We start from the raw sequence: 22390 nt of genomic DNA on the forward strand, positions 1-22390 counted from the left end.
AGCGTAGTTTTTTCATAGCCAAAACGGTACAGAAATAAATTTTGAATTCAAAATAATTTATTTTTGCATATATCAATTCGCACTTGAGTATTCATCGAACAAGCGTTGATTAAGCTGGCTTAGCTGACTTATATCGCGAATTAAATAAGGAACTCTTCCACGGTACGTTTATGGCTGAGCACAGTCTCGGGTAACCGGTTCCCGCGATTATTATTGAATTGAACTCACCACAAATTACCGCATACCAAAGAGTTTGGCGCCGTTATGTCATTTTTAGTACTCCATGCAAAATATAAAATTTTAAAGGAAGTCGAAATACAAATGAGCACTTCCATGTTTAAATTCAGGAAAATTAATCAAAAACATTCGAAATTTGAAAATTCATTGAATTACTTTACAATTGTTTCACTGTTATTAGAAGTCATTTATATAGTGCAGAATAATATCTTTTAAATATATGAGGTATAAATATAACATGGTCCTATAACATAAAATATATTACTATACATGTTACTATGCATGTACATATGTAAATACAGTCAAACTTCCATAATTCGAACTTCTATAAATCGAATTTTCTATAATTCGAACCAAAAACAGTGCACCAAGGTTTTGAGAGCAAATTACATACAATTCTGCTTCCATAACTCGAACTTCTATAATTCGAATATTATATGAGAAAGTGCATTCTATAAGTCGAATTTTTGTTTTAAGTATAAATGCATTTTGCTGTTAGGGAAAGTCCCTTTCTCCAAACCAAATGTTTAATTTTTTCTTTCTTATGTTGCTTCTTTGTAACTTCCAATAATAACTTCCAATGCTACTCTTAACGATTATATTGAGCTTGACAATGAAATTTGTACATCAAGCTTTCCTACAGATGACGACATTATTGAGCGCTACATAGCTCTTAATTACTGGATCCAACTCTAAGCGCAACGGAAATTGATGATGAGGGTTTCGTGGATGTAATAGTTCATCAGCCTTCCAAGAATGAAGTAGAAGACTCATTCAAAATTCTAAATTTATATTTGGAAACGAATGTTACTACAACTGATGATCACTATAAGAGTATGAATAAAGTAGGATCTCTTTTTACTGAAAATAAGAAAAAAATTAAAGTCCCAAACTCTAATTTCTGAATATTTTACTTCACTATAACTTCTGTGCTTTATTTGATTGCAAATAAATAAATATCTTAAAAAGTAATTTTAGTTTATTTCAAAAAAAAAAAAAATATAAATATACACATATGTTTATTTTTATTAAATTTTAAATTAATTTGACTTATATATAAATAAATAAAATTATTATACTTATAATAATAAATAAATAAATAAATAATTTGGCTTTGGCTTTGTTAAAACTTTAATACCCTTCAAAAGTTGCTTATGAATATATACATATTAAATTCACACTTAAACTTATCGATCATCTTTAACATATTTTTATAGAGATTTTGTATGGTTTTTTATAACATTTTACTGCTTATAGATAGGATTCATTACAATAGTCTAAACACAAAATTAAACTTCAGTAAGTAAAAAAGTTAGTGTTTACACTAACTCTGTATAGTAGGGCTTCGCTTATTACATAGTAAAACAAAAGAAAATATTATAAGCAATTTATTGTTATTTTTAAATTGCAATAAAATTCGTCACTGTTATGGTTACGTTACGTTCGAGTGTCGGTCTTGAGCCCCAAGTCCACTTCAATTCAAATTACAGGTCTTTGTGGATAACATGGACTTACGTTGTTTATACGCGAACTAGAAGGATTCCCAAAAAGACCACAGTGTCAGCGTATTAACAACACCGAAAGACACAACTCCCTATTGTAATGAAAGTAAACCAACATAAGTAGTCTATTAACTTAGCCAAGCCCTTAATCTTACAGAAGGACAGCTCTGTCAGGTCTGTAAAACCTAGGCTTATAATATATCTTACTAGTACACTAGTAGTGAAGAGTAGGTTAGCCTTTAGTTGAAGCAGCTGACTGGTATGTTTCTTGTCCAATTTCAACAAAATAGAGAGCAAGGGATTCTTAATGCTAATGCTTCCTTACTTCCTAATAAGCTTAGGTTAGAGACTGTATGAGCTTAAGCAGAAGTTCTTCAGTATACACAATATTAAATGGGATATTTTGGGGACCGCTTGTATATCTGTGTGCCAAGGAAACATTAATGAAAAAATTAGAAAAGAATGTACATTTATAAAGCACAATTTCTGTGCTGTGTTATTCATACTTTAAATACTTTAAAGACAAATGTCTTGACAAACTTAATTTACTATTATAGCAACAGTATGTAGGGTATAATAAAAAATAATACACGTGTGCACGACCAGACATCATGCTAGATTAATTATAATTTTATCTGACTTGCTAAAATAAGTCGAACAGATAATATTTATAGAATCAGGTGAAAATTTATATAGTCCTTCGTATGAATCATAAAAGCTAATTAATAACTATAAGAGTAATAGATGAGATATCGTATTCTCTTACAGTAACTATGCTTCTTTGTAGAAATTTTGAAGGCAAGAAAGTATTTGTTGAACATTGATATCCTTTAATAGAATTAAAATCTTTTACCAAAATCTTATAGACAACAGTGTATTTATAATTTATTTAATTAATATATGCAATTTAATTTACATTGTATTCTTTTTCAAAAATCTTGATGCCAACAGTTTATTTATAATTCATTTAATAATAAAATATTTTTTTTATGTATTATTGAAAATGTTTAATATAATTAAATGATCTGCATTTAAATTGACTACATCCGAACCCTAACAGTGGCAGTTGATCTGTAAACAAATGCAATCAATGATTCAAGTATAAAATCAAATAAAGATTACATTTAATAGAATATTCAAATCAGTTGTGCTGTTAGCTTTAAATTTAATTAATATAATAATTATATTAAATTTTATTAGTTGCCTTTTAATCCCCATAATAGTGCCTATTAGTAGTAATTATTATACGCCTGATCTCGTAGCTGATGTATTTGCGTCATATTTGCTTAATCTCAATAACTTATTATGCAGTTAATGCGTTTGTTGAAATATAATTCACTCATGAGAAATATATAAAAATTTAAATTAAAAATTGATTTAAAATATAAAATATTTTTAAAATTAATTAAATAAATGAACTTAAAAGAAGTTCAATAAAAAAAATATAGTTTTTTTAAAAGAGAAAATGTCATAGAACTATAAAAGTGTTGTTATCGACTATGACATGGATACCAAGATCAGAAGACTTTGGTAATGATAAAGTACTTTGTCTCATATATCGCAAGACCTTTGTTTCTTTCGTCTTCACCTCGCTAACCTAACGCGAAGTTGCTATGCGCAATGATCATATCATCATTAGATGATATGTTCTCATACATCGCAAGACCCTCGTCTTGTTCGCTTTCATTTCCCTTGAGTCAGTGCATATAGCGGGAGTTGCTATGCCCAATGATATTAACGTCAGTGATATAGGCGCTAAGCTTTTTTACACTTCTATAATCCAAGGTACTGCCAGTCTGATGTAATCCCTCTACACATGTAATTTTTTCCATCATTATACTAAAGAAATATAAAACCGATCACGTATTATTAATCTAACAATAATTATTTCAAAGATATTTTTACTAAGAGATAAACACCGCTTGAAGATTTTGTGTCACATTTCCATCACATCTGTACCTAATAATGTAGTTAAATGCATTTGTTCAGACATTATTCACGTGTGATTAATGTATAAGATATTTTAATTTAATTATTAAGTTCAAACAATTGCAATCAATTAATCGTTTAAGGTGCTAATACGTATCTTTTTAATTTTTATTATAAGTTTTTATTTTTAGTCAATCAATTTCATGAATTGGTGGAACTAAACAAAATAATCAAGAACTCCTGAGACGTAATAATTAAAGTATCTTTAAAATTTTTTATTTTTTTCCCTGTGCAATTTTTTTCTTTATATATTACATAAAAAAGTGTGTTAATTGAAACCTATTTTGAAATTACAAAAAAAAAAGTTATTAACTGTCGTACATTTCGCAATATTGTTGCTAACTCGAGCTTAAAACAAAGTCAATGATTTTCATCGAAAATATGCAAATGCTGTATATTAACCACAAAGGCATCTGCAAGCTAAAAAATTTTAATACAAAGTCCAATCGTCATTTCAATTTGTGAAAATAAAAACTTCACACTTTTGTTTGATGTGCTAATGAAATCTTAAAGCTAAAACGCGTTTCATATATCACGCAGACACTTCATACGGAAGCCAACAAGTCATCACATGTCAAGATACAAATATTGCAAAGATACTAAAACCTAGCACCAAAAAAAAAATATATGTATATATGTTTTGTAGTATATAAATAGAAAAAAGAAAATTTTAAATTAATTTAAGAATATATAATATTTTTCTATATTTCAGTAGACTGCTATATTCGAGTGATAGTCTAATAGATAGTATTAGATTAAGTGAACAATCTGGTATAGCATATGAAGTGTTGCTTAACAAAAATCTTTCTTCAATTATCTTCACTTAATGTGTAATTTTTTTATAAATATAATACAGGGACCCATGATATTATAAGGAGACCATTATATAGATCTGAATTGGCACCACTGTTTCAGTGTCATATAGTACGTCAAATAGAATTGTCATTCAAGGTATCATATATTTACCATTCTTACAAAATAATTTGTTAAAATAACTAAACATGTATATTTATTATTATTATTATTATATTTAACTGATAAATTTTAAAGATATGTGATCAAGACTTTTATGACCTTTGGGTTCATCAAATAGAAAGAACAAAAGTCAAATAGTATTAAAAAATTTTCTTGATTCCTCTAAAGGAAATTGTATGGTGCGCATTGGTTAATTTAAATTAAAATTTAGAAATGTTATCTTACTGTGGGGTTCCCAACCGTTGGTCTACGGATTTTGAAATTTAACAGATATGGATGCATAACTTATAGTTTGTTCCCTAAGATCTCACTTATTAGAAAATTAGTACAAAACATGTCATATACGAAATAGGTATACACCTATTTTATTGCATATATAATGTACCTCTAAAGGTTACAATGGGCTGCACATGTAATAAGAATGGGGTCGGAGAAAAAGCCGAACAGCATATTCAACGCAAATCCGATGACAACCAGGCACAGAGGTAGGCCAAGAACAAGATGGGATGAGAACGTGTATGGTGATGCAAGAACGATTGGAGTACTGAACTGGAAGAGAGTAGGGACAGATGGAGGCAGATCGTGAGGGAGGCCAAGGCTCATACTGGACTGTAGTGCCAAATAAGAAGGTGATAATGTACCTCTTCATATATACAATTCATTATACATTATACCAGAGATGCTTAAAGTATATTAAAATAATCATACAGTTTATTATTCTTAAACTTTGTAGTCCCAACAAATATCATAGTGGTCCTAAGTCGGGAACCATTGTTTTAATATAACTATATGTGTATTATTTTATTCCATTATACTTCTAAATCCATCATATCCGTAAATACCATGTCGTATAGTTAAAGTTAAACTTGAAAGCTTTTTTTACAAGCACAGATGAGGAAATTGAAGTCACGAACGCGCTTGAACTCTTTTCAATTCCCCAAAAGTAAATAAACTGACACCATAAAATTAATATTAAATAAATAAAAAAAAAATATTAAAAAAATTCGGAAACTGAAACTACCATTTTGAAGTTCAAATAAGTTAAATATGCATGAACTACGCTCACTCCATCACGTGCAACCATCTGCCATCAGCAAAAATTTTTATGAACCGAAATGCAATGAATTACAAAAAAGTTTGATTTTTAATCGGAATTAATTTAAAAAAAAAAATTATTGTATACGCAAGTGCAGACGCGTAGCACGCAACAGAAGTCGAAGACAAACACAAATCAATTAAGAAATTCATAGAGCTACACTAACCAGAGATGACCACTAGGTCTTACGAGCAACTTAAGAGAGATGTGTATTTTACATACGTTTACTGCTAGTTCACCTTTAGCGTTTATTATAACCATTTATTGTGATAAATAAGATTTATTTCGTTATATATCATGTTAAATGGAATGCAATTCTACTGGAATCAAATAATAACTGAACATATAAAATGTTTAACAATAAAAAAATGTTTTTGCCGAAAAGTATGCAATATGCAATAAGAAATATATATACAACCGGAGAAGGGGAACAAACTATATTTACATAATATAAGGATATATGTATATGTACACATATAAATATTTGCTATGCCTCGCTGATCAACTTTTTCCATTCCCTCCAATGCTTAAGATAAGGAGAAAGATTTTTATATAATATGTATATAAGAGTAATTCTAGAGCTATACATAGGTTAGTTTGCATAGATGTAGCAGTCGATCAAGTTAACTTAGACCTTAAGAGTTTGTTGTGTTACCAATGCTTTACACAAGATGTTAAGCGTATTACGAATATATCGCTTATGGGGCATTTATAAATCATATGTATATAATCTCAGCACCAAAAACTTGTGAAATTCATTCTGTTAATTGTTATTCCTTCCTCCTTATCTTTACAACTTATGTAATATTCATTAGTATTCATTCATTCACAACTTTAGATATGTCTTCTTCTTAGATATTACACAGATGACTTCATTTTCTCAAGACATGTTTATACCTTTAATAATAATATGTTTCAACAATAATTTTATATTCGTTTAGCGAAAAATTAGTACTGACCAGTTCACTCTACAACTCAAACTCTACAATTTCAAGAGTTGATTATGCGTCAATATTTCATGATTAAAAAAAATCTGCTACTATAACATTTTTAGTTTCCAAAATTATTATTTTGTATAAATTAAGCCTTCTTCTAAGTCGAATTATTAAAAAAAAAAACAAATTTCTTTTAATTTTATGAATCATTGCAACCCAGAACCCATAGAGGTGTGAACTAAAGACGACTCAAATTTCATTAAGAGTTACCAAACAATCCTAATCAACCGCTGATTTTAGTATCACTGAGTTCTTGATTTGATGACCACCCAACTATTTCAGTACATATTTATTGTATATATTGTATTATTGTGTACAGTCGATCTTTCTTTTCATACTATCTATCGATTAATATGGGTTTTTATATAGATTGGAATAAATACAACAGTCTGTGTGCATACTTTCGTTGCTTCATACTACAGAAACATACTTGAAAGAGACAGTTATTTTCTTTTATGAATTGGTTAAACCTTCATATATCTCCATTTGGCAGTAACAGACCCTTTTTTGCTTAATTTTTTGATGGACACAAATTAACATATTACATTTTTCACATTTTTTGCATATATTATTCAATTTTCATTAAATCTAAATATAAAGACATCTGAATATTTTTAGCGTTAACAGAGGTCACATTAACTCCACAAATTGTTGGGTACCATACCGTGAAAGCGTACCAATCAACTTGATTGTACCAACTTATGTTGAAATCCAAAACTGCTAATCAGAGGTAACTGGAGTAAAGTGAATTTTAGAGTGAATTCGATTTTCGATTTAAAGCAGTTTCTTCTAAAAAAAATAATTAATTTAATCAAAACAGAGCAAAACTTGTTTTTTGATTTGCGCTTATTTGCCATCTTAATTAGTACCGCCAATCGTTAAATAAACGTCACAGTATCGCATGTGACGACAGAAGCAATGAATAACAAAGACGATGGAGGCTCCCATACAATCTTAAAATTATTGACTATTGGAATCAAATCAACAACAAAAATATGTTCATGTGTCCGTGTGCGACTACGAAATCCAGTCTTTATGGGCTTTTTCAGTGCATCTGCGACTTTAAGCTTCCGCCGTTGACAGCGACGTTGCTCTGGTATTCGGCAAATACTCGTAGAATGGAGGGTCTCTGAACAAGTTTTCTTGTTTGGTTTTTGATTCATTTTCTTGTCGACATGACTTTGGGGTTTTTCGGAATTTTTGGCTTTTATCTGCTTAGAATTTTATATGTTGAAATTTTTCGTTTTATTATTTTTTTAACTTCTTTGAAACCTAATCTTTGCTTTGTTAATAAAATCAAGCATTTTCAATTAAGTCTGTGTTAAAATTTCGAAAATACCCAAATTAGCTTTTAGTTACATTTTAAATAAGATACTTAAATATTTCTGTCCAGTCATTTTCACATTCGATTTTGATTTAAAACAAAATTGAAAAACCTTCAAGGCCGAATTGAAGTTACTTATCTGTTGGATTGCAATTTTTTTTTAATATGAGATACTTTCAAGACGAACTAATGTGAGCGGTACACTGAAATAAGACACTTGATGCTATTCTTTTAAAATACTCTAAAAAAGTAGTAAAAAGTATTTGGGATTGAACTAAAAAAAGTGAAAAAATATCAGTCAAAATTTACTCTGTGGTATTGAAAGATAGGCCACATCGTCTTCTTTCTCAATTGTACATACATTTTTAATAGTTTAATTGGGGCTTAACCTTTAATCCCCTTAGATAATCTTCTTTCAGAGCTGTAACGGAATTAAAATATCTTCCTTGAAGAGATTATTTAAAGTTTAAAAACAGAAAAATATTGCACATGGACATGTTATAGGAACCGTGTTTGGTCACAATCTCAATTTTACACACATTTTTAGAGTTGTAATTGAACTAAATTGCCTTCCTTGAAGAGATTATTTAAAGTTTAAAAACAGAAAAATATTTCACATGGACATGTTATAGGAACCGTGTTTGGTCACAATCTTAATTCAACACATATTTTTAATAGGGGGATTGGGGCTCAACCTTTAATCCCCTTAGATAATCTTGTTTTAGAGTTTTAATCGAATTAAAATGCCTTCCTTGAAGAGATTATTTTAAGTTTAAAAACAGAAAAATATTACACATGAAAATGCCAAGTGGGAACGGTGCTTGGTTAATCACATTGGTTGAGTTTTTTATGAAATATTGTGATTAATGTAAAGTGAATGTAAAGCTGAAGTGTTTACACACCGTAATAGATCACATTCATATTTCGATTGGGTAGCAATGCTACCAACTTTTGCAATAAAATTATAATGGTATTTTGGGTACCTTTTACACAGAAGATATGCAAAGATTTATATATATACACTCCTCTCGTTTACTGCTCTTTAACGGATAAAAATTGGCTGACAATGAGTGTGCGCTCAAAAGAGTTTTCATTATATTTAACTCTCAAATTCGTTTGAGAAGGTATTCTTTGAGAAGGTATATCAATATCGTTCTCATAAACATAAATATGCAACAATTTTGTTGTCTAGAGTCAATGTGTTAAGTTTTCAAGTCAGAGTTTAAACTAACATATATTCTTTCTCACAGAACGGGGGTGTAAATAAGAAACAAGACGATAGATCATGTACTGGACGTTAGTCGCAGAAGGGAGCCAAATGCTCTGTAAAACAAATACTTCGAATCAATTTTGATGAAATACATTTTGAATTAATAATTAATTTATTATAATTATGTTAAAATTCTAAATTCTATACTATTAACACATACTATAGTTTTCGATGGGTTGCAAAGAAGGGAATGCAGCCCGAATGCCACTTCGACTCGCTACGCCACTGTTTCTAAGCCATCCATTTTTGATATTTGAGATATCCGAAACTATATATTTATAAAGTTTGAAGTGTATTATTTTTTGAAGTGTACATTTTAATTACAATACAACAATTTGTGAATTATGTTTATTAAATATGGTGCAGTACTAATTAAATTATTGTGCCAATTTATAAAATATTCATTGTATCTCAAGTCTTTGTCACACAGCCGGGCAAATATTTTTGCTTTTCTTTTGTTAATAAAAGTTGTGATTTACGTCAATAAATTTTATTATTAGGATTTTTCATTATATATTTGAATAACTAATTATAATGCTGAAAAAAGTAAAGGGCAATAAATGAAATAAATGAATGGTTGGGTTATCCATTAAAGCAGGATTTACTATGTATTACTTTCAAAAACGAAATAGTATTTTTAATAAAAAAAAAGGTTAATGACTTTATAAATGTCTTTTTAAATTCAAACGCCGGAGATTAATTATTATTGAATTATTAAGCATTAATAAATATCAAAATAAAAACAAAACAAACTTAATATTGCCTTTTAAGGTATAAAGATAAAAAAATAAAGTGTATATTTCTCAATCCCGGATTGAATATATTTGAAAATATATTAAGAGTCTTATTTTTCATCCAATAATAATATTTATAATAAAATATTTTATGCTCTTGAAAATTTATCCTGAGGAACTGTAACATTGTCCGATCCAGAAAAGGATTCGTCTGTAGTCTATAATCTGTGTGTAATAGTTCGTGACACAATACGATATAGCACCAGATTATTGAATATATACCAGAGATATCATAAAATTATGTACTATTAGCGATATATAATAATCTGAAATTAATTTCTTTTAATCTGCAAGAAAAATTTCATATCTGAGAAACTTCATCATCAGTAACTCATTCAATTAAAAATTAATAATTTGCTACTTAATTTTTGTTTACAGTTTTATATAGTTTATTTATTTGTATTTTTTTTTATAATTTTTTTTTATTTTACTTATTTTATTTTTTTTTTTTTATTTTATTTCTTTTTTATTGAATTTTATTTTATTTATTTTTTATTTTATTTAAGGTCAAGCCACCTTCTGTGGTGTAGCTAGAATTGTACCAAGAGCAATAATATCGCATTTTTGAGAATAATATTTTAGGAAATGTTACATATTATATTGTCAAAAGAGCATCTATCCTCTAATCTACCAACACCACCACCTCCCTGCCCTGAATACACCACTAGCTAATGCTGCTTTATCGTCAAACGCAATCCATATTAGAATCTTGTCGTGTTAGAATCTTTTATTACATCCGTACTTAATTAAAGTATATAATCAAAAATCGGATAAAAGACTTGATTTTTAATAAATATAACAAAACTAATCCGATTCTGATTGGAATTCTGATCGGAACTTGTATAAATTCGTTTTTCAGAACTTAGTCTGTGTGAGACTGGAAGCAAATAAGTTTGGCGTAGACTACCACGATTTTTATCATGATAATCAGATTCTTTACATAACTGTCATCTAGAGACTTCGCTCATTGGTAATATCATGATGATAGATGACAAAAATGGAATGAAGAAACATAGGGTAAGATCGTGTCTTTGATGAAGTGATTTAATTGAGGGAGCACTATTTGCGCTAGGTGTATGAGTATAGAGTAGCTGCACAAGTAGCAGAGACATCGGAAGAATAATGCTACGTAAGGCTTAAACCCAGAAACAATTTGTTGTGATCGCTTAAGTGACGATTAATTGTCAGAAAATTGATTTTCATAATCTGATTTCTGATTGGAACCAAATTTCTAGTACCATACAATTCAAAAATTGAAGATATATTTCTTTTTCCAATAGTACATTTAAATTTATTATTTTTAGTTTTTTAGCTCTTGATATTTTTAATTTTATTGTTTTAATTTTAATTTTTCAATTTCAATTTTTCAATTTAATTTTTTTTATTTCAATTTTGAATTTTTTTTGTATATTTTTTTTTTAATATTTGTTTTAAAATACTTAATTCCAATTAAGTGTTTATGTTGTTTCTCCAATTCATTACATTTATTTATTTAAAAATTAAAATAATTTCTTGGGAAATGTATTCGATTTACATCGATTTACTTTTCAAAACTCAATTATTGACAAAATTATTAGCTGTCTTTTGTGTGAAAAAGTGCTAAAAAGTGATTAATTGGTTTTAATTCTTGAATTTCCGTATATACGAAAAAATGTTACTTAACTTCATAATTATTAAAAAATAAATATTAAATAAGCGTGCTAATTTACTTTTTATTTATTTTTTTTTATTAAAAAATAGTATTTTGACAATTAAGTAAGAATTTCTCAACATTTTGAGTTATGAATTTTGGTTACTCATAGGCACCATCGTTCGATCCATTGAAACTTTTTATCACGTCTTCAATAATTAATCAGAAAAATATATTTTTAGCTCGAGTCCATTTATAAATTTTGCATTAAAAATGTATCAATAATTTTTTAAACCCGAATAATAGATACTCTATAAATATTTCCAATATATTAAAATGAATTTAGTTGAGCTTAATTTCTATAAACAAAATTTTCCCAAAAACTTTACAACCAAAACGCAATAAAATTATCAATAACTGGAAATTCCGGTAACTTTAATAGAAGTTCTATTTTACAAAAAAAAAAAATATCTCAAATTTATACAAGAGTTTGTGTGCTGGATTCGACTAATTACTTTCGTAAACAAATCCATAAAAGGTTTAACAATTATTACTGCTGTAATTATATCTCCGCTGCTAATTTATTGGACCCATAAGCTTTGTTTGGCTCTTATTATAAAATAAAGTAAATAAGAGTGTCGCAATAAAAAGTTCCCATTCATGGCGAACGTGAAAATTTTATTTTGAATTTACGTGCACCTGCGTTCCAGCCAGAATGGAAATTTTGCAGCAGAGTTTTTCCCAAGTGACGGATTCTGCCTTGGTTTTATCAACTTTTTTTCATACCCATGCCGAATTTTATATTATTATTTATATTATTAGAGACTAGGCTGCATTACCACGAGAATAGATCTATTGTTCATGGCCTTGATGTTTAACCCTAAAGTCTCCGATTATTTTTACTTTCCATCATTTCCATCATTCCATCATTATTTTCCTACTTTCCATCATTGTAACAACTTTAACCAAAGTTCGTGCTAAGACCACATATCAATCATATATGCGCATGAAACAATCAGCTGTAATAATGGAACTAAGTAGTTCTAAGTAAGTATAACCACATACACGGTTATATATAATTTCTTGACATATATTGGATTTATTTATTTGCCAGAAAGGATGCTTCAGCAACTCAATCGGAACACTGCGAACTGTTGCTGAAATCTTTCTGTGCTGAAGTGTGCTACATTCTATTACGAAGAAATCCAATACTCTCATTAAAATGCCCATTGATATGTCAGTCCTGTGATATGTTGGCTCAAGGGTAGCAGATATAAAATTAAATCTCCCATTTAATTATTTGTGCCCCAGTTGTCGAGAGACCGATGAAAACAAGGGTGAACGATGAGAGGACATCTGCTTTGTTGTTTGTCCAGCGCATGTACGGTGCCGGTTTACTATTTTTGACGCCTCCCTTTTTGAGGATATTGGCCAACGCCAAGAACTCTCAATTAATAGCATTTTAAGATTTGATTCAAGGTTGTTTAAGAAAATATTTCTGAGCTGAACTTTTTAATAAAAGATAGGACGATTCAACGACATATAGGCATCTGCGTGCAACATATCGGCCAAGTACTGTTAAGATGAAATCCAATACTCTCATTGAGATGCCCAGTAGAGTTATCAGTCCTGTGGTGAGTTTGCTCACAGGTCACAGGTAGAAAATTAAATTTTCCTTTTAATAATTTATGTCGCAGTTGTGGAAAGGACTATGAAAATTCGTCATATCTGCTTTGTTTTTTGCCTGGCGCATGCGTGGCGCCGTTTTACTATTCTAACGGGGTCATTTTTTAAGGATCTTGGCAGACTTCAAGATCTCCCATCCAATAGCATTTTAAACTTTGCCAAAGTTCAAGGTGGTTTTTAAACCTCTGTGGTATTCATTATACGATAACATAATTGGCCTATAAGTTTTTATATATAAAATAAAATACTCAAGGGATGATTATACTGAAAACAGAAGATCCTATTAAAGTATTAATAATCTACTTTTTATACACTACACCAGCCTTCCAATACAAATCCATTTACTTGGCTTGACTCATCAAAAATTCCTCATAAAAATGTATTATAACACATTCTTAGTGAATCCTTTTAGCACGTATTGTAAACCTTTTAGCCCCGTTTCTGACCTTGTCCGGTTGTTTACGGAGTATAAACAATCGACGAAAATAAAAACATGTTTGCAGAATTCATCAAGTTTTGCGTAATACATTTTTTTATTTTGTTAACTTTTTACTTTTTTTGTATATTTTTGCTTCGAGTAAATCAACTGCAATGAATGTATAATTAAGGTCAATATAGAGCGCAGCTGTTATAAACAATATCGCTGAATATCGTTTAGTATCTGCTGTTGATATTTATTTTTATAATTTTCCAAAAAACCGCCAACAACAAATACAAAAGGAAGCAGTTCTAAGATTGAAGTGCGGTGTAATTGACGCGTTTTGCGGAAGCTTCGAGTGCCGCCGCTTCGAGTAGCTGCGAAGTGCACTCATAATATCTGAACAATTTCTATAACTTAACAACAACAACAACAAGTATTATTACTATATCCACAATCCAATAATAAATTTTAGATCGTTTATCTTCAAGTCATGCCAATAGGCTAAGAAGTACGCTTGACAGTGCGATGTATTGAATTTGTTCAAGAGCAAAAGTACAAAAATGAATCAATTAATAAATTTTATTTAATTGCTTGTTTTTGTTTTCATATTGTTTAATTGTTTATATCAGTCAATTGTTGATTTAATAACAAATTATAATCATTTAATTAATAAAAAAATTGTACTTTATTGACTGTCACATACCTTACAAAATACTAAAACGTCCATTTTTTAATGGTTTTGATTAATTTGAGGCTAATAACGATGGGTGGATTAGAAATCTGATATCTCCTAGACACTTCAGTCTCTAGCGATAACGGATTAAAATTGAAAAATCAGGTTTTAAATATTTGTACTGTAGACATTTTATCCAAATTTCACCGCCTTCACATTCCAAATGAAGGATTTTTAAATATTTCTTAAAATCTCATTTCTTATATGGTATATATAGCTTAGACCTTTTATAGGTTTTAGAATTTTACTTGAGAAGAAAACCGTTTTTAATAAATATTTCAAACATTCCTCCTTTTGTAAAGGGAATGAAAAAAATTTAGAAAATATGTCGAAGATTTAAATAATTATCTAATTAATCGAAGAGATTTGTTGAAGACATGAATATTTGATATACTTATATTAAATTAAACGTTTTTTATTAAACTTTTAAAACTTCAATTTTTAAACCCAAAAGCGTTATTGTGAAAGATCGACTCAGAAAAAAAATATATCAAGGACAGAGCCCTAAAATTATTCACAAAAGTTGACACGTTTCCCAACCCCACCCTAACAAACCTTAAGTCCACCTCAGGACGCACTGGAAGATATGCTGATCTACGGTCCATCATCAGTTAGAAGATAAATAAATGATAATGATAGTTAAAGTATAGTTAAAGTTTAGTGTGGGGCAGGGATAAGACCCCCAGCCGCAAAAGAGTAAAAGTGCGCAATAGCAGTAACTCAAATCACAACAACAACAACAACAACAACAACAACAAAGATCCAGAGGTACATAAGAAGAATGAGTTGCAAATTTAAAGACAACAACCTTAAGTTAGCCTAAAACCGATGAAAAATTAGAAAAAAAAATATTCTTCTCGTTATAAAGACGCGTCCCTCCCAGCAAGAAAAAATTAACATTTAAAAATATTTCATTTTTGTTGCACGGTGTAATCAGGGGGCACCAACTACTGATGAATTAATTATAGTTGAGTTGTTATGTAGTTGAAATTGGATCTGGAGTTAGAAAACAGTAGGGATCTATGCTTGAGCTTCTGAAACCGACCTCAGTTAAACAGAAAATACACACAGGTCGCAATGTCCCTTGTTGAGATATTCCTAAGACCAAGCAAGGAAAAAAGCTTTCATCTACTTTGATAGAAGGCGACTCTGCCATTACTAAAACCAATCTATAAAATAAGAGTAGTAAAAAAGTATAACATAGTAAAAACAAAATGAAAAAAAAGCAAAACGGAAAATAAGAAGATGATGAATAAAATATCAGATAAAATAGTTGTAAATGTTGTTACCTTGTACGGAAATATAACCGAAAAGTTCCTTTTGTTTTATAAACTTTGAAATATCATATGGATTCCAAATAAAGTAAACATTATAACTGCAATCTTTCGTCGCAAAAAATATGTATTCCCGCATAATAAAATTATGTGAAAAATGAAGAAGTTTAGTTTTCTTTATTTTTCATAAATAAAGCTATATATATATACATATATGTATATACAAACATAGAATCTGAAACATCACTTCTACCGATATACCATATATTCATACTGGTAAGTGACACGCAGTCTCAACAGAGAAACTTAGTCCACTTTCGATACAAATAGTTCACAAATCCTTAGTTACACCTATTTTTTGGTATAACGGAAAGATTTTGATGAAATCTACACATCTGAGTTTTATAAGACTCAAAAACTCTAAACAAATTTTACAATGTTCTCTCTAAACACTGTTCCCCCTCTAATTATTTGCAATAAAATTGGAAAGTGTTATAAAAAATAAAATAATTATTGTCTGTGCGCTTCTGTAGAGTAATGGAGTTTCTTGATCTGCATATATCAATTATTGGATTCTTTCGAGGTCGCAAACAATTTAGAATGGATTGTAAAATTATTATTTTTTAGGATCTTAGATCCACCTTTTTGTTTACTACAAATCCATAACACTTTATGAAACCACTCTATTCAAAATAATTATATTCAAGCATAAAACTCTTCTAACCTTGATCACAATTTATTGTACCGCTAAATTGGGGGTAGGGGAAAAACAAAACGGAAAGTGTATCGCATTACTTATAAAATTTTTTCAATTTTTGTTTTTATATTATTTTTAATGTTATTTGTAGTTGTTGTAAAGTCGTATTTCGGTTTTATTTATAGTTGGCACAATTGTAATTGTGCGTGATAGGCATAAAATGGAGCTGCATTATTGGAGTAAACTTGTTTAGCGGGCGAGTCACCTGAGTGTTAACAGAAACTCAGAAACTGCCTGAAGGCAAATAAATAAATAAAATAAATTATGAATTGTCAACAATTTGTTAATAACAATTTTATAGTACGTATGTTTTTTGTAACATTTTGACATTTGACACTGATCTTGTTCATTAAATCTAATCGATTTTGAATCAGAATTATGTCAATTCCAATTTGTACAGCGTCTTACGATTCTGAGAAGCTGTCCATCAAATGAAGTGATTTAGAGACAAATTTTTAAATTTACCTTCTAATGAATCAGTGCCAAAGCCACACAGTAAAACTATTTTTATCTTACATACACATACATATTAAATTATTTAAAATGAATTTAGTAAAGACGTATATTTCACTTTAATATTAAAAATATTATTTCCACTCTCCATAGTCTTAGTTATGAACAATTAGAACGTCGCATTATCAGAGAAACCAGCATATCACGGAATCATTTAACACCGGAAATCGCTTTACATTTAATTACTCCAGAATGTCGTTTATTTAATGATCCAATAACCACAGACTCACAAAAAGTGTTTCCAAACGATCCATTCTGGGGCTTCTATTGGCCAGGCGGACAAGCATTAAGCAGGTACTATACACACAAATCAAATTTATACAATATAACAATATTTCATTCTTTAATTTTATTAGATACATTTTAGATCATCCCGACTTAATTAAAGGCAAAACCGTACTAGATGTTGGTAGTGGTTGTGGTGCCAGCACATTGGCTTCGTTACTTTGCAATGCAAAATACGTAGTGGCAAACGATATTGACGAAGGTAGTATTAACATTTTTAAAAAAGTTTAATCACAAAAAATAATTGGAGATGCCGGGGATCGAACCCGGGGCCTTTCACATGCAAAGCGAACGCTCTACCACTGAGCTACATCCCCTTACTCCTTACTTACTGCTACATCTTATATATGAAAATAACTACCATTTACTTTAAACTTTGTTTTCAGTTGCGGCTTGTGCTCTGTTTTTAAATACATCATTAAATACCCCGACCAATAGTAGTGGCTTAGAAAGACGCATTAAAGTATGCTTTGAAAATTTGATTGGAACCAATATCACTGAAGATATAGTATTGCTTGGTGATGTTTTTTATGACGAGGAGTTTGCTGCTGAAATCTTACCATGGCTGCAACATTTACAAAAAGCAGGAAAACATATATTCATTGGAGATCCTGGACGACATGGTTTAACTGAACACAGACTTAGTTTTATGAAAAAACTGGCCAGTTATGAGCTAACCGATAATTGTTGCATTGAAAATAATGGCTTTAAATTTGTTAATGTTTGGAAATTTAAATAAAATAAAAGGACTCAATGTACATTTTCAATCCAATATATTTTTTTAATAGAAAACTCATTTTTAACAGTTCTACTTTTTTTATATATTAATGTACTGTGATCAAAATAGTCAAGACCTTCCATCGGATGCGCGGACCGCTTAATAAAATAAATGTAGTAAAATAACGTCAAGGGAATAAAATTACTGGGTTGGCCAAAAAGTTTTCGTCACTATGTGATAACTTTGAAATTAGTCGTTACATTCGATAATACTAAAAATTTATATGTAAAAGATGCTCATCACTGTAATTGGTCTATTATCAAAATTAATTAAATGGATAATGGAAAAGGTTCGAATAGATTAGATTATTAAGAAACTACAGATTCACCACAATATTCCACTGTTTTTGTCGTTGTTTAGGTACAGGTAAGTTGTAATCTATGAAAAAATTTTAATCTAATATGAGAAAATGTGTTCTGATTCATTGCAACCACGTTGGACTACTCACCGTATAACACTGGATACGAACCTACAGGTATCCATTTCTTCCAATTTTTGAAAGACTGTCTAATAAATACAATTTCCTTTACTTTCACAAAAAAGAAATCCCGAAATTCGTAGGCGTTGATCGAAGAAATTGGGCAACATTATTTTTGAATTTAAAACTTTTTATAATTTTGATTTAAAAACGTGAAATACTTTTTGCCCAACCTAACCTTTGTAATAAAAATAGTTTTGGATTTCACTTATTGTCGCTAATATTATTTGTTGAAAAGGATAATTCCCAATTAATTAATATTTTTAAGTTCTTAATGGCAATACCATTATGTACCAAACGTTCATCTTAATTTTCCGGTATAAGTAAAATACTACTTGCTTAAGAACTCATCAAAAACTATTTCTACTTAGAATCTATGTGTTCTAGCATAGATTCTAAGTAAAATTGAGTCTTACTACAAGTATCCACAAAGAATGATCTCTAATATTATTTGGTATTATATTACAAGAGTTGACGGCATCTCTTGAAAGAGAAATTACGGCATCCAGACTATTAGATAATATGAACAGGAAACTCATATTGACTGACGTCAATTGACGAAGTCTCTAGTGAGTCTTTAGTTAGAGAAACTTCCAATAGACAAATTAAAAATTTAAAAGTTTGGTTTTTAAACATTTATTTTGTATTTAGTTAATTTTTTATTGTTCATTTATAATCTTTTTTTTGTTTGATTTTATTTGATTTTTTTCAACTACAGTTCTTAATAATAATTAGAATTTTTAATAGTAATAATACATAACTAGAAATGTAATTACATATACATACATTAAAATTTATGCCTGTTGGAAACATTGAGTAAATTACATATATAAATTAATTTTAATTTTTTTATATGTAGTGGTGTTAGTATATTTTTCGTATTAAAAAATTTTTTTGTTTTTTTTTTAGCTGTTAATAATTGTAACATTAACTTAAATAATTTTAAATATCTTAACAACGTAACTTATATAAATATATTAATACATATATATTGGTTTTTTTTTCATGGAAAATATAATAAAATATTTAAAAGCAATTTTCTTGCGAATAAAAAGTATTTATTAAATAATTTTATAAATAATTTTAAATAATTACAATTTTGTTCTATTTTTTTATTTATTAAATCCTGGAAAAGTTTCCATTTTATCGCCAAAAATTTATTATTTTACCAAGTTTTTTAAAAAACATCTGATATCTGAAAAATTAAATATTGTTTTTAAATATTTAGAAACTTTATATATTTTTGTTAAGCATTTTCATAACTCTCGTCAACGGAAATATGTTAATATAATTGGCTATTGAAAATTATTTTCAATAAAAAAAAATTACAATAAAATACTGAAATAAAAAAATAATAATTAAAATATAAAACAAAACTTACGAAATAACAAATGTTTAGTAAAATAAATGTATCAAAAAAATTTTTAATCTGAATAACAAAAACTTTTGCAAAAATATCACAAAAAAAAGTAATAAAAACAATATAAGAATGAAATAAAAATAAAATTTAAATAAAATATAAATATAAAGTAAAAATTAAATAAAAATAATATTAAAATGAAAATGAAAAAACATTAAAAATAGTATAAAAATAAAACACTAATAATAATAAAGTAAAATAATAAATAAAAAAAAAATATTTAATAAAAATTTCAAACAAAATTAAAAAATATAAAAAAAATATAAAAAAAATTTAATAAAAATTTCAAACAAAATTAAAAATTTAAAAAAAAATATAAATACAAAAATATTAAAAAATATGAAAACAAATTATTAAAAAAAACATGAAAACAAATTAATAAAAATCATATTAAAGTAATTTTTAAAAAAACATAAAATAAAAATATTTAAAAAATCTGTAAATATATAAAAAAAAATATAAAAAAGAAATATAAAAAAAAATATAAAAAAAAAATTGATAAAAAAAGTATATTTAAAATTATTTTATTAGTTATTAAAATATTAATATATTATAAAAAAAAATATTTAAAAAAATTAAAAAAAAAAATATTTTCAAAAAATTTATAAAAAAAAAAAATTTTAAAAATAGAAAAAAAGTATATCAAAAATATAAAGCATTTCGTGAGAAACACATAAAAAAAATATATAAAAACTTAATTAAAAAAATAGTTTGAAAAATATATTTTGATTAATATATAAAAAATATATTTAAAAAATATATTGTAAGACAAAATATATTAATAAAAACTTTTAAACAATTTATGGTAAAATTGATTTGTAAGATTTGTACATATTGTAAAGAAAAATATTTGAAAATAATAAAATAAATAATAAAAAAAATAATAAAAATAATAATAAAAATAATAATAAAAATAATAATAAAAAAATTATATTTGATTATTAAAAAAAATATATATAAAAAATATAAAAATAAATTTAAAAAAAAACTTTCAAAACATTATTAAAACAATTAATAAAATTCTTATATACAATATTTGAAAAAAAAATATTTAAACAAAAAACTGTTATATATACTATTAAAAATGTATATAACGAAAGTTGATAACAATTCTTATAAAATAAGTTTTAAGTTATATAAAATAGAACAAAAATTTAAAAAACAATTCACTTAATAAAAAATTAATAATATAAAGAATGAAAAAATGGTACAAATAATTATTTTAAGAACATAAAGAAGTAATTAATTAATTAAAGTAATATGAGGTAACAAACAAAAAATTTTAAATTCTAAAAAAACGAAAACCAAAAATTAATTTAAAAAAATATTTATACTTAAAAAAAATTAATATGTAAACACAAAAATTGTAAATATATTCAAGAAGTTGCGAATGTAGCTAATTAAATAGTATTTTTCGTTAACATGGATTTAAATTAAACAAATCTGTATAACATAGGGTAGTTAAATAACTATATTAAATACATTATTTTTAATTTTGTTTTTAAAATTGCGTTGAAAATACTTTCGAGAGTAATAGAACTAAAATAATTATTTTTTCTTTTGTTTAAATTAAACTAAAATTTTAATAAACTGAATTTTTGATTAGCAGTTACTTAAAAACTAAAATTTAGTAATATATATTTACAATATACTATTTATAACATTCATACTTTTTTTGTGTTTTTACAACAATAAACAAATTTACAATAATAAACACTTTCAGTGTCGTTAAAATTCGAATATCTTTTTTTGTATAATTTTTTTCAGTTTTATTTGATTTATATAAAAATTACAGAATGAAAACACCAGAGAAAATGCGATATGAAATAAAAACTAATGGAGGGAATTATTGCAGCAAAGAGGATAATTGTAAAAACAGAAACTTAATTATTTTTGCCAAGAGGCTAACAACAAAATACAAAATTTGTGATAAATAAAATAAGAACAAAATATTTTTCTAAGACATTTTATATAGCATAAAAGTATTTAGGTAATTATAATTTTATACCAAGAGAATGCTGCAAATTTGTGCAACTCTTAATCTGTAATTTTTTTATAATTTACTTAGTTTTAAATTTAAAAAATATGACAAAGCATCGAGTAAACACTTTTCATAGCCATATCAAAAATATGGCTAAATACAACTGAAAATATATATATAAATATATATACATATATATTCTTGATAACACTAATGTAAAGAAGTTATGCGTTTTTATAAACACATACTTAA

General features: G+C 27.3%; 2 protein-coding genes and 1 non-coding gene across 3 annotated transcripts in view; 2 read left to right on the forward strand and 1 right to left on the reverse strand.

Moving 5' to 3' along the window:
• Window positions 1–17269: 17269 nt before the first annotated feature.
• Window positions 17270–18241, forward strand: LOC119674710 (electron transfer flavoprotein beta subunit lysine methyltransferase-like; the record flags this gene model as incomplete). The annotated part of the gene is made up of 3 exons (XM_038085866.1): window positions 17270–17490; window positions 17553–17683; window positions 17868–18241. Coding segments are annotated over 3 exons (705 nt in total), but the record flags the coding sequence as incomplete, so codon positions are not given.
• Window positions 17727–17798, reverse strand: Trnaa-ugc. Its single transcript has one exon. It is a non-coding gene; the product is annotated as a tRNA-Ala (tRNA).
• Window positions 18242–22172: 3931 nt separating the features above from the next.
• Window positions 22173–22390, forward strand: part of LOC119674711 (odorant receptor 7a-like) — a 2541-nt gene continuing 2323 nt past the window's right edge. The window contains exon 1 of the mRNA XM_038085867.1: window positions 22173–22201. Within this exon, the coding sequence (XP_037941795.1) occupies window positions 22173–22201 (29 nt within the window). The remainder of the gene's footprint in view (window positions 22202–22390) is intronic.

The sequence above is a fragment of the Teleopsis dalmanni genome, chromosome 2, assembly GCF_002237135.1.
Source record: "Teleopsis dalmanni isolate 2A chromosome 2, ASM223713v2, whole genome shotgun sequence".
In the NCBI taxonomy this organism is placed as follows: domain Eukaryota; kingdom Metazoa; phylum Arthropoda; class Insecta; order Diptera; family Diopsidae; genus Teleopsis; species Teleopsis dalmanni.